We start from the raw sequence: 14328 nt of genomic DNA on the forward strand, positions 1-14328 counted from the left end.
CCATATGACACGATGGTCTAGTTGCTGTTTCCGGATCCGGGGTCTTAACGTGTTCTTGTCGTTTGGTTGGATGTAGGCGGAAGGAAATAGGATTAAACTGGGGCGTGGATGGATTTCAGGAAAACGTATATAAGGGACATGTAGGATAGGTCACGGCTCGCCAAGACATCACGAACAGGAACAGCCGGCTGCCTACTTTCGGCCAGCAGGGAAGCTATTAATTTAGACCTGGCGTCACGGTGTACAGAACATGACCAAACCACATGCTCTATGTCGTGATAACCCTCACCACAGGCACAGATACCACTTTCCCCGAGCCCAACACGACGGAGATGCGCGTCAAATCTATAGTGATTGGACATAAGCCGGGACATCACGCAAATGAAATCCCGACCTACATCCAACTCCTTGAACCACGGGTTCGTCGATACTTTGGGAATTATGGAATGTAACCACCTTCCCAATTCCCCTCTGGTCCAAGCATTTTGCCAACTGATGATCGTATTCTGACGTACAAGTGCGAAAAATTCATTAAAAGCAATTGGTCTTTCATAAATATCACCGTTTGTTGCGCCCACCTTAGCCAAAGAGTCCGCTTTCTCATTGCCCGGTATCGAGCAGTGAAAAGGGACCCACGCTAAGGTAATCTGAAACGATTTTTCGGATAAAGCACTCAGATGTTCCCGTATTTTCCCCAGGAAATACGGAGAGCGCTTAACATCTTTCATCGATCGGAGAGCCTCAATGGAACTGAGACTGTCCGTAAAGATGAAATAATGGTCCGTGGGCATTTTTTCGATAATCCCTAGGGTGTACTTAATTGCAGCCAATTCTGCGACGTAAACAGAAGCAGGATTATCGAGCTTATGGGAGACGGTTAAATTGTTATTGAAAATACCGAAGCCAGTGGACCCATCAAGAAGTGATCCGTCAGTGTAGAACATATTGTTGCAGTTGATGTTTCGATATTTATTGGAAAAAATTTTGGGGATCTGCTGCACGCGTAAATGATCCGGGATTCCACGAGTTTCTTCTATCATGGATGTATCGAAAAACACAGTAGAATCAGAAGTATTTGATAAGTCGACACGATTTGGAATATTCGAAGAAGGGTTAATATTTTGGGACATGTGATGGAAATACAATGTCATAAAACGGGTTTGAGAATTAAGTTCGATTAACCTTTCAAAATTTTCAATCACGGGACGGTTCAAGACCTCACATTTGATAAGAATACGAGAAGACAGGCTCCAGGAGCGGTTTTTCAATGGTAGTACTCCAGCTAAGACCTCCAAACTCATCGTATGGGTCGACTGCATGCAACCTAAGGCGATACGCAAACAACGATATTGTATTCGCTCTGTGCGTATGTTTGTCTGACTAGAAAATACAAACATGCAACTATTTGTATTTTCTCTGACAGTCAAGCGGCGCTGAAAGCACTTGATGCTTATAAATGCACATCCAAGATTGTCTGGGAATGTATTCTCACATTGCGACAGCTGTGTCAAACAAACCCAGTAAATTTGTATTGGGTTCCAGGACATTGGCATTGGTGGGAATGAAGAGCAGACGAACTTGCAAAACAAGGATCTAACTCACAGTTTATCGGCCCAGAACCTTTCTGTGGTATATCAAACTGTGCAGTGAAAATGGAGCTTAAACGCTGGGAGAAAAAAAAGTGATAACCAATTGGTTGGATGTCAAAAAGTGTTCCCAATCTAAAAAATTTATAACACCAAACGAAAACCATTCAAAAAAGCTCCTAGAGCTCAACAAAAGAGCTCTTTGTACATATGCCGGGCTAGTAACGGGGCACTGTCCGAGTAGATATCATCTAAAGAACATTGTCCGGGTTCAGGATGATATCTGTCGCTCGTTTGACGTAACTTTATTCCCTAGTGTTCTAGTGAACGAAACCTTGAATCTTTTAGAGGATATGTTAATTCCCCAATATACTGATAGCACCCGGAATGAAATAGAATTATTTCACTTTTCGGGGTAAAAATTACAAACAAACCACCACCAATGGGAAATCATCTTTCTCTCTTCCTTTGTGAACTTTTCAAGGCAAATATAGAAAAAAAATTGAAATTGAATAACCTCTCACCAACCCGGTGGTGGTGATATGTGAATGATATTTTTTATATTTCGGAAGAGGTGATCCACAAAGATGTCAAATTAACAATTGAAAAAGTACAAAACAACAGTCTACCTGTTCTAGACGTTGCTATTGTCAGAAAGTCTAAAGACTTAGGGCTTAGATTTTTATGATTTATCGGATGGAAACTTTACTTCTCAGTATAATCGCCAAGATAAAGCAATTGGAATATATTTTCGAGGTAGCAAGACTGAATAGTTACAATGAAAGTACTGTATAGTAAGAATACCCAGCTCAAAACAACATTGAGCTCTTCTAACGACTCAATTGATGTATTGAAAAAAGCAGGGTTTTATAACATTACTTGTTGCCACTATTTACAGATTGGGCAAACCAAATTTCAAAGAGCATATGGCAAAGGTTACCAAAGCAGGTGAAATTTCCAGAAAAATTCACTACACTTTTTTCAATCGAAAGTGGCTGAACATATTTTAAATGAGGGCTATCCAATAACTTCGGGTAACATTTACCTGCTTTGCTTTGTTACTAATTTATGGAAATTGGACATAACACACACAGAATCCGACTACCTAACTTACTAACCTGACATACTAGCTGACATATACATATGAAAGGGGGTTGCTCAGTAATGCTCTTCAGCAGTCCACAGAAGCACTGATGATGGTAAGGGCCCCATTTTTTCCACTAGACGCTCAATTGTTGATCTGACAGAACGATTATGATGACCATAAATTGGACGTAGCACTCTTAAAGTTTAGGCCACTTACTCCGAATTTCGGTAGTAAACTCGTTATTGGATCATGGATCTTTCAATTATGTAATGGAAAACCTTACTGAAGAGAAGAATTTACTGTCCCTATCGGTCTACTTTTGTAGCGCTCTCATTGAAAAACGCTTTAGCAACCGGAGTATCTGCGGACAGTATAATCTTTTGCAATAGAATCAAAAGGAAACAGCCTATTCTCAATATTTAATTCCATTTTACTAAGATGCTCAACGAGAAATTTATTTAACACCAATACTGTCTTCCAACCTACATTGAGTTGAATTAAATTCTTTGATTTATTAATGTACCTTTGCGTAATGCTCTCACCTTTATTGTAAGTCTTTTCAAATATGTTTCAGAGGGTTAATTTGTATTTGGTAAATTTTCACTATAACACAAGTAGCTTTAAGAGAAATTATTTCATACACACTCAACGCGCAATATTTGCTCCGTAATACTATCTGGCAAGATAACCTAATAGTAGTCATCAGCTCAGACGTTCAGGTAATAATCGTGGATTTGAGTGTAACAGCGGCCAAGTGCCCAGAAACTACATCCTTGTATTATTACGCTATTGCTCAATAACAGAGAAAAATGAATAACACGGGTTTAGCACAGTCCCGGTGTCTCATCTATCATTTGTAGATTTGTCAATGAATTTTTTCATCTGTTATTTCAATAAGTTCCAGACTATCCATATTTAATCAAGAAATGCTTAAAATGTTATTATGTTTAATTGTATGTTAATCACTACCTACTACGCACTTGACAAAAAATGACTAAACGTAAAGACGTACACATGGTGTGATTTCACATACTTCTGAATCGAGCCAGCATTCTTCCGGGTGGAATAGCACCTTATTAAATTATTCCGGTAAGAAATGTGCTTTTCGTGACATAACAGTGATTTGTATTTTATTTCTATCAAGTTTCCAAATAAATTACACTGTCCATAAACGCCTAAGAGCCACACTTCCAAAAACGTACAACTGAAGAAAACGAACATGGGACTGACCAAAATTTATATATTTTTCATTATTCAATTATATATATTTTTCATTATTCAGCATCAAATATTGCTTTTTATTGTAACTTTTGGGAGTACACATAATGTGAAGAAGTTTCTGAGGTTTATCTGAAAAGTGATGACAAATCACATCAGACTGTTATGTAGGTATTTATGGACAGTACAACTCCGTTAAAATTTCATCTTATTCTTTCTAGCAGATTTCACTTGCTTATCAAATTCACTGGCTTAAAAAAAAACTTCTCGAAAACATTTAGAATCAGGATGCATCCGATTCTAGAAGTTTCGTTCCAAATGCGTCATGGAGCAATCAAACTTTCAACCGGTAACTAGTATTAAAGTTTGTCAGTTGAAAAAAAAACTGTTGCTCTCCCATCCATCCGTACGATTCAACAGGTAGAGTTTTGCTTTAGAAATTTCAACTGACAAAATGAATCAATCTGGCACCCACCTCAGTTCCTTCCGCTGTGGGCCACCCAACAACGCTGTTTACGATTTTCCTGCCAGCAAAGGCAGCAAAGTTATTGGCGTTCGCCGTGCAGCGTACGATTCGCTGTTGGCGTCGTCATCGCGTATGCTTTTCCGCGATGGTGTTGTGTCTCCGATCCGCGCTGCTACAGGCCTGTTCGCGACTTTGAAACCGGCCCCCATTCAGTCGTGCAGTAGGCACAAACCAGTTCGGACACGTTTTTCCGTACCACTACCGCTACCAAACGAATCTGCTATTCATACGACGTGGGAAAAATCTGTTATTGTTTCTCAGGCCTCAATCCCGCTGAAAGTGTTTCGTAGACGCGTGTAAAACGGTTTTGATTTGAATCGAGTGCGCGCGAGGTCAGTTTGTGACGTAACCGAGGTGTACACCGCAGTTCGGATATCCAGAAGAAGCCTGGTGCTCAAGAAATTCAAGTGGTTACGATTCGATATCGTTGGTGTTTTTTTGTTTCTTCGAAATTTTGCGTGAAAATTGTTGACAAAAATAACTCGGTCCTGAAGTGCAATCCCTACAGCTAGTCTTTGGGTGTGTATGTTGAGAGTCTCCAACGGCTTAAGTGAAAAACCACTAGAAGCATCGCCATTATTGAGACAAAGTGTTTTCAAACATTGGGTGACTAGAGCCAGGAAGAAAGCTTTAAGCCAAACAAACAAAATTGGTGTATTCTGAATCGTTTAAGCTGTACATAAGTGAACAAAAAATAACACAATGGCCAAATACGGAGCGCTGTTGGTAGTTTCTGTGATCTTCATGGTCACTGTTTGTCAGCAAGGTATGTTATGGATATTTTCATAGATGAGGTAGTTGGAATCCATATTAGCATATGAACTGAAGATTTGCAAATTCTGTTAAAATTTATTTTAATTATTTAATGGTCTGTCAGCTAAAAAAACGCTGATCAACTCTATGGTCACAGTAGAAAAGTGTTATTTTTTGAAGTAGAATACTTCTCTCTGGAAGTTTGGCTACATAGGGATGTGAAATGAAAATCTAAAACCGAAAAAAGTGGAAAATATGTCCAATTCAAATGCTAATAAATCGGTTAGTATTCGATGGATTTCCTTCGTTCTTGTAGCAATAGATTGAAATCCTCTAAGATTCTTCCCAAAAGAAGATAATTGTTATTTTATTATTCACACTATTTTACTATTGAAAATAGTCAAGCCTTGTCAAAACGAAAAATTCGACCTCTTATGGGTCGTTATATGACTGCTTCCCAAGCACAGTCGACAGAATGATATACCTTGCAATTGAAAACATGCTATTGGGCCTATATAAGAGCCTGTTTCAGCCGAAGCCGCTCACAATAGTTCTAGACAGCGACAACAGCAGTCGTCCTTCCTTAGCAGCAGCACTAGCCCTGTGGTTGGTCACCACGTCTCAGGAGCAGCGCGGTTCTTCTCTGCGTGTGTCGCCATAAAAAAATAATTGAAGGTTATTAATTTTCTGGAATCAACACAAGCAGACATTCTGTGCGGGGTGCAATCAAATTCTGTAGTAGTTGTCTAATTTTTATCTTATTTTTTGCGCGAATATAGCACTATCAGATAACAAATAAACGACTAGATCAACCTCTATGTCACCAGACATGTTCATGTTTTTTTCTTAAACTAAATATTGAGCACGAACAATTATTATCATAATGATTGAACCAACTCTATAATAATGAAAAAAATTGTTCACAAAATCATTCTTTTTTATCAGAGAAAAAATCTAGTTATAACAAACGCCATCCATAGACTGAAAAACAGAGGATAGTTTGAAAAGACGAAACAAATAACTTTATTATAGGGTTAATTTTCCAGGTTCGACATAATAACGTTTTGTGAACAACTTATTCACAGGATGCAAACGCCTATAGTCATCACTCATTCATCTTGTACTGCAATGAGTTTCGAATATTGGAGGTTCGCAACGGAAAACAGTGTCAGGGCTTTTGTTGCCGAGGAAATGACAATATTACCGCTCGAGCTGCCGCATCGGCTTTCGATAAACGGGAGAAGCAAATTGCACCGTGCATAACGATGAATACAGTCCCAATAACAATGGCAAAATTCGTGTCATGTCCCCCGCAGGTTGAAGGAGGTTGAACTTCTCGGTTATTGTTTCACAGAAGCTAATTAAGTGACAGTCGACAACAGTTTAAGTTATAATGAGATTCCAAGTGTTTTGCCGTGAAAATACAGTCGGCGAGAGCGTTCGTTCCGACTTTGAGTACTGACCTTCGGAGTGGTGGGCTCAAATTTCAACCGATTTGGAGTTTTCACGAACGCAAGCCGATGAAGGGCACTTTAATCCGCTTAACGGAAGGAAGCAGGAAATATTTGCAGGCTTGGACCGGAAACAAAACGCGTTCAGGAAAAGTACTGAGATCAATAGCTTGCGATTATACTGGCTGGCAATGTTGCTATATTATTTGTGTTGAGTTTGTAACACTGTTACGGAGGAAGAGGCACGAAGTATATGGACACAGGTCATACGGATGTTAAGCATAATATGCTATGCAAAATGGTGAAATTATTTATTTATTTATTTAAGTAGGATTACGTCTTTGTTTTCTATACTGAGGTACATTTTGTAAAAGTGAAAATAAAATTGGCCAAATATTATTTTAAATTTTAAATGGCTACAACTGGATCATGATGACCTTTTGGTATGATGTTCAATATGAATACTTCGCTGCTTGATTGGTGCTCTCCTATAACTATGACCGACTCGATTTCGAAACTGTTTTCGTTTGTTTGTCACGTAAAACAAACCTTCAATAAAAGTTTCTTAGGGTGAGCTTTTTTAAAAGATAGCAAAAAAAATTCAGTTTCATTTTTATTGGGGATGCGGATTGCTTTTGGCACTAGTAATCAGACAGTTGCTTTATCTTGATATCAATAATATTTTTTGGTGTACATCTTGAAAAAAAAATAAAAAAAAACAATGCGATTTATGATAATTTTATTTTGATTTATAAAATTGCGCACATGAATATTTTTTTTCTATTAATAGGTGAGCAACTAAGTTCTCACTGTCAATATATGGAAAATATGGTGGATGTGGTACAAATTCCCGTTTGAACGTTTTCATGTAAGTTCTAAAGACTTTAATGGTATGTGGCCGAGCATTGTCATGCAGTAGAACCACTTTTTGTACCTCTGCTCGTATTATGGCCGTTTTCCGCACAGTGCTCGGGTTAATTGCATTAATTGAAGTTGTACTGTTCTCCAGTGATGATTTCGTCAGATTTCAACAGCTCTCAATAAAAAACACCTACTTAGTCCCGCCAAATATACAACATAACAGGTTTCACTTCACTGGAAATCTATCCTTGTTTCCTAGTATTACTTGAGAACTTGACTTGACCAACATACACCGGAAATTTTTCAGATTGTAGGAGTGTGTATCATAATGTACATTTTTGCAACGCGTAGAACTTTTTCTGACATCTTGTTTCTTTTAGATTCATAAAGCAAAGCAAAGCCTTAGTGCTACATTCCGATTCGGAACTCGACCTTCTGTTTATAAATACACAAACTTCGCATCTAGTAGGTACCTTTAGGAGCCGATGTCCCGATGAGAGCGTTAACGATTTTTAAGGTGGTTGCGCAAAAACAACGCAACGTTGCTTTCCAACTTTCGTGAAAATGACAGCAATAAAAATACAGTGTAAGCAATCCACTCCAAACTACCTCTACCCAAATTTTCAAGACAAAATACCCAATGGGTAATTCTTTTTCCCGTGTTGCAATTTGATGTGCGACACACAGTATCACTAAAAAGCAATGGTTTTTCTTGTATAAATATCATTGCAAGAGATTTTTTGATCGATTCATGCTGAAGATTTTCATTTGTTTATTTGTTTATTTCTAAGTGTATCCTCTGACATAAAGTCTTAATGAAAAAAGGATAACCATTAAAAGTAACTAGAGTTAGCTAATCTATGTTTGAAAATATGACTAGGCACATCAAATTCAAAACGATGCTCGACACTCTTAAATGTTCTCACACAAAAGGCAACAGGTTCATTATAACCATAGTTCGTACGATGGAATTGGTTCAAAAGCTTCGAAGAGAGCCTCAGCATACGTTAAGATGCACGAAAATTTATCAATGACAGCAACTTCGGGAAATTCAGTTCAGCATTCAGGATCTTAGCAATGCATACAGCCTGTTGTACTTTGCGGCGGCGTTCTAGAGTGTCAAGTCCAAGCAGGCGGCAACGATCCGGGTACGGTGGCGAATTCGTAGGATCACACCAAGGTAATTCTTTCAGGGCCAATCGGATGAAACGTCTCTGTATACGCTCGAGGCACAGGTTCCATGAAAGCTGGTGCGGACTCCAAACCACACTTACGTTTTCTAGTAGAGGCCGTACAAGTGAGCAGTATAGAGCTTTTAGACAGTGGGGATCCTTGAAGTCACGTCCAATTTTTGTGATGAATCCTGATTGCCGACTTGCTTTCGAAACAATTTCAGCACGGTGTCTATCGAATGTCAGCTATCGGTCAAGAATAACTCCAAGGTCGTTGACGTAATCGACTCTACGCAGCACTTCTCCGTCGACAGCATAATCAAAAATTATTGGCGTTTCAATGCGGTGGAAGGTTATCACTTCACATTTTGCAGTACTTAAAATTAGAGAGTTTAGTTTACACCACGTCACAAAGGTATTTAAAAGTGATTGTAGACGATAACAATCCTCGATGGTGCGAATCGTCAAGTAAATTTTCAAATCATCGGCGTAGACTAATCAGCAACCAATCTCGAGTACATCAGCGACGTCGTTGAAGAAAATAATGGAAAGAAGCGGTCCTAGGTTACTACCCTGTGGTACACCAGACTTGTTCGTGAACGCAGACGATACATCAGATCCAAGCTTAACTTGCAAAATTCTATTGCACAGGAATGATTCAAGCCATTTAACAAACCGTGATGAAGCACCAAAACGGGAAATTTTGTTCAGCAGTATTCGATGATCAATTCGGTCGAAGGCAGCTTTGAGGTCCGTGTAAATAACGTCAACCTGTACGTTTCGTCCGAGTTCAGAAATGCAATTCGACGTGAAATCCATCGAATTGGTTTTTAACAGATCGTCCAGGAATAAAACCATGCTGGTCCGAAGAAATGTAGTTGAGCAAAATCATTTCAAATCGCCTGGAAATACGCGAAAATTTAATCGACCATTTTTGATTTGAATGAAACTTTGCACACGTATTTGGCTTAGCAAACTGAGCATTTTTCACAGGTGGAGAGATTTTTTACACCCATGAGTTACATTCTAAAAGGGCGTATGCCTTTTGACATAGGTTTTATTCGAAGCATTGTAGCCCAGAAACTGTTGGTTGTATAGAGAAACTGTCTGAGAATGAGTTGTAGCGAATCGAAAATGCATCATAAAACAAATTCACACTGTACAAAAAAAATTTGTTTGACCAAAAAAATTAAAAACAAACATTAAATTTCAATTTAAAAAAAAAAGAGTTCAATTTTTTTATTATTTTTTTTTCAAAGAAACTTGACGTTAATACGCAACTTTTTAAAAAAAAGTCCAGGATGGAGAAATGAAAAATATTTTTTTTATGGCAGATTAATTTTTTTATGAAAATTTTAATTCAAACATTTTTCAAAATATTTGTATTCTGATGATTTTAAAAGATGCAGAGAGTCATTTTGAATCAAAAGGCTCTTGGTAGTAAACATTCTAAAGGCATTGGTTTTCGAGTTATTTTCAATTTAAGCTCCAAAAATTATAATTATTCAGGAAAATACACGTTTTTCTTAATTTGTCCATGGTTCTCCAGCAAAAACCATACGTTCATTGGAATGCTTGATCAAAAATATACAATTCATTCTTTGACAACAAAACGATTGGGTAAACGGTTCTCAAGAAAAGAGGTCAATGTTCTAAGTGATATAAATATATATAAAAATCTAATATTTATTTTCGAGTTTTATTATCTTAGGAACATATTTTTTATGACACATATACTTTACAGAAGTGCTTTCAACTTTTATTTTATATACATCATAAGTAAATGATTAGAGCGGAGGCCTAGCGTGGTTGGTAACGTCTCCGCCAACCACGCTCGACGCCTGGGTTCGAATCCCACCGCCGACATAGGTGTCGATCCACTCACAACCAACCCAACTGGTCTAGATTCAATCCTAGCCGACACCGGGAGATTTTCTGAGGCGAAAAATCTCTGGGATCACGCCTTCCATCGCATGAGGAAGTAAAGCCGTTGGCGCCGGTCCGTTAGTAAACGGGTCGTGAGTTAGGGTCCTGGGTGTGGAGTCGCCTCCCTGGGCGTCGGTGATTGGCCACAACAGTGGCGGAACTAGACCGACGGAAAATAAGCGAGAATAAATAAAAAAAAAATAAGTAAATGATTCGTCATCTTTTGAAAACAGCTTTGTTTGTATCTTATTTTCTGAAATCGGAACAAAAGAGTAATACTTTTGTGTGGCAGCTATTATTATAGATTTTTCTAAAATATTGCTCCATTCTGTTACTCCTTGTTCATATTCTTCATATGATACCCAACTAAATGACATTTTTGATGAATTTTTATTACTTTTCTGATTAGACCAATCTTTCTTTCTTTTGCGCTTGTAATGGGATGTTCTTTTGCGCTTGTAATGGGATGTTCATGTTCTTTAGCTAAACTTGCATTCCTGCCATTCGTTTTAATATGCCACCAATTGCAGGGCATGGGCCTTTAACATGAGAAGTCGCAAAAAATGCCACTCTGCATCGACGTTATATTTTGTTGCAAAGTTTTTTTCTATTTTTATATTGTGAGGCTGCTTCATCAGACATTAATATCGCTTTTTTCAACTCTATTGTTGTTTTCAAAAAACTCATTAATTTGGCTATGAACACCTGAACCGCAACAGTATCATGATGGAGTACTTCCGATATTATGATGAAACTGATATTCTTAAGTGTTCCAGATTCTGAATAGTAAACAACGAAGGGATGAATGGTGGCTTGACTATTATTCCAATAACTACACGAATCACAAATCGATAAAGACGTGTTAAAATGAGCTTGACTGTTCAATATTTTTAATTTTTCAATAACGTTTTCGTTTAATTTGCGTAAGCTTGATGAGCACCGATGATCATGAAAGGGTTTACAGCATTTGGGCTTGGTGTATTCCATTTTCACTTTATGCATCTTCACAAAATGCAAACTGTTACTAACACATCTGGAGTAGTGCAATCGTATTTATATACGAAAACAGATATTATAGGTAACCCAGTAGTTATTGGTTGCGTACTTTACAAACAACAATATCGCACGCTTAGCCTTGGGGCTAATAGCGGTCTCGATCAACTAGATTAGTTGAGAGAATTCGTAATCGATATTGTTTTTTGGCACATTTTGCATGTGTAGGATAAGTACAACGATACACCGTGCCCCAGTGCTGAGTCGAGAAAATTTCCAGCTCGAAAAGATCTTCGACTCGATCGGGAATCGAACCCGATATCACAACCGTGTGGGAGAGCTAGCCGACCGACATCGCTAACCACAGAGCCACGGGGACCACAGAGCGCGTACTTTACAAACAGTTGTTATTAGTAAACAAGTAGGTAGTGTTGCGCGACAAACATATTTTTTTATAAAACATTCGGCAAGGAGGAACGTGTAGGTAGCCTAAGGTTCAGCGCTTGAGTTATTTATCCAATTATTTTGATCGAGCATTCCAATGAACGTATGGTTTTTGCTGGAGAACCACGGACAAATTAAGAAAAACGTGTATTTTCCTAAATATTAATAATTTTTCGAGCTTAAATTAGAAATAACTCGAAAACCGATGCCTTTAGAATGATTATTACCAAGAACTTTTTGATTCAAAATGACTCTGCATCTTTTAAAATCATCAGAATACAAATATTTTGAAAAATGTTTAAATTAGAATTTTTATAAAAAAATTAATCTACCATAAAAAAATTATTTTTCATTTCTCCATCCTGGACTTTTTTTTAAAAGTTGCGTATTAACGTCAAGTTTCTTTAAAAAAAATAATAAAAAAAATTGAACTCTTTTTTTTTAATTGAAATTTAATGTTTATTTTTTATTTTTTTTGGTCAAAAAAATTTTTTTTTCTACAGTGCATACTTTTTATGGTGCGTTTTTAATTCCCTACAACTCATTCTTAGACAGTTTTTCTATACAACCAACGTTTTCTGGGCTACAATGCTTCGAATAAAACCTATGCCAAAAGGCATACGCCCTTTTAGAATGTAACTCATGGGTGTAAAAAATCTCTCCATCTGTGAAAAATGCTCAGTTTGCTAAGCCAAACACGTGTGCAAAGTTTCATTCAAATCAAAAATGGTCGATATTCGACCATAGGTCATTTGGCGCGATCTCGCTCAGTTGCGTGTGCAATTCAATACAATAGAGCTTACAATGATCTCAAGCAATTTAGACGCAGCTGACAGATTAGTTATACCACGATAGTTTTTGACATTTCGTCGATCACCACTTTTGAAAACCGGAAACATATAGGAGTGCTTCCATACCTCAGGAAACTTCACTTGAACCAAAAATCGGGTGAAAATTGTGCAAAGTGGAGCAGCCAGAATATCAACACAACGGCACAAAAGAACAGCCGGTATTCCGTCGGGACCAACAGTGTACGAACATTTAAGTTTTTTAGCGGCGGTGGTAATCATGTCATGCGTGACCTCAAAAATGTCAAGATCAACAAGGTCGACTGGCACATTAGCCGCAGCACGCCGAGCATCGTCATTTGAGGCACAGTCCGTGGCAAATACTGAGGAGAAGAACTTCGCAAAAAGCTCGCAAGAATCAGAGTCCGAGCAGGATACCATTTCCTCCAAATAGACGCCCGAAGGAGTTGAGCGGCTTTACCGTTTTGAATTAACGAAATTCCAAAAACATTTTCGGATTTCTGCGCAAGTCTGTTTGAACTCCCAAAACATATGATTTGTAAAGACTAGTGTTTTACCGCCGGTATTCTTCACTAGAGCGTTTAAGACTTTGTTTAGATTCGTAAGACCGCAAACGGCGAAGCCTGCGCAGGCATGCGCTTCGTTTACGCTTCAAAATTCTCAAGCTGTGATTACTCCAAGCTGGGGTGGAAGGCTGTTTTACAACTACGTACGTTTACTATCTAAATTTCTAACGAATGCTTACAAAAGGGGAGAGGGGGATTCAAGCAAATCTTACGTAAGATTGAAAAATTTTGAAAAACTAAAAAAAAAATAACAGAACTAAAAAAAAATAAAATTAGTTGAATTATTTCTCGCTGTGATCTTAACAGCTGAACCTTGAGGAAGCAGTGAATTCACCATCGCTGAAGGATTATGTTCTTCACTTCATTTCTACTTAAAATTTAAAATTTACCTTAACATGACTTTAACTGCATTAACTTGTTTTGTTTTTATTCTCTACGAATACGCTATATGTAAAAAAAAGTTTCATTTTCGAAAATGTTTTCTTTTTCTCAAAAGAAAATTTTACGTAAGATTCGTGGAGGGAGGAGGTATTGCAAAATCTTATTAAGCCTTATTATGGGGGGAGAGGGGGTCGAAAATTTGGAAAAAAAAATTCCTTACATAATTTATGGATGACGCCTTTGAAGGTGTAGTTCGCTATCAAACGAGAAACACTGCAACAAATTTATACATTAATTTTGTATGATTGCATTGAAAAATTGATCACAAAAAAAAATAATTTTAGTAAACGAATGAATATATCGATTATTGAATTAGCGTTAAAAGTACACACAAATTTAGCGAAGTTAACTAGATCGCTAACAGCGATTGGCAAATGCCGAATGTTTTGTAATCCCTCGGTAGTTATTGATATGATTATTTCCATATCTCCGAAAAATTCGTCTGCGATAGTGATGCGTTGGAGATTATGGTCAGCGAAATCACAATTGACTCAG

The 14328-nt window shown here is 37.7% G+C and overlaps 1 protein-coding gene and 1 long non-coding RNA gene across 2 annotated transcripts in view; both read left to right on the top strand.

Moving 5' to 3' along the window:
• The first annotated feature begins 4557 nt into the window (after positions 1-4557).
• LOC129730197 (uncharacterized) overlaps positions 4558-14328 on the top strand; it is an 81646-nt gene continuing 71875 nt past the window's right edge. Inside the window, exon 1 of the mRNA XM_055689349.1 lies at positions 4558-5183. Coding sequence (XP_055545324.1) covers positions 5120-5183 — 64 coding nt within the window. The 5' untranslated portion in view covers positions 4558-5119. The remainder of the gene's footprint in view (positions 5184-14328) is intronic.
• Positions 5648-7020, top strand: LOC129730198 (uncharacterized). The gene is made up of 2 exons (XR_008728805.1): positions 5648-5845; positions 6256-7020. It is a non-coding gene; the product is annotated as an uncharacterized LOC129730198 (long non-coding RNA).

The sequence above is a fragment of the Wyeomyia smithii genome, chromosome 3 (genome assembly GCF_029784165.1).
Source record: "Wyeomyia smithii strain HCP4-BCI-WySm-NY-G18 chromosome 3, ASM2978416v1, whole genome shotgun sequence".
NCBI lineage: Eukaryota > Metazoa > Arthropoda > Insecta > Diptera > Culicidae > Wyeomyia > Wyeomyia smithii.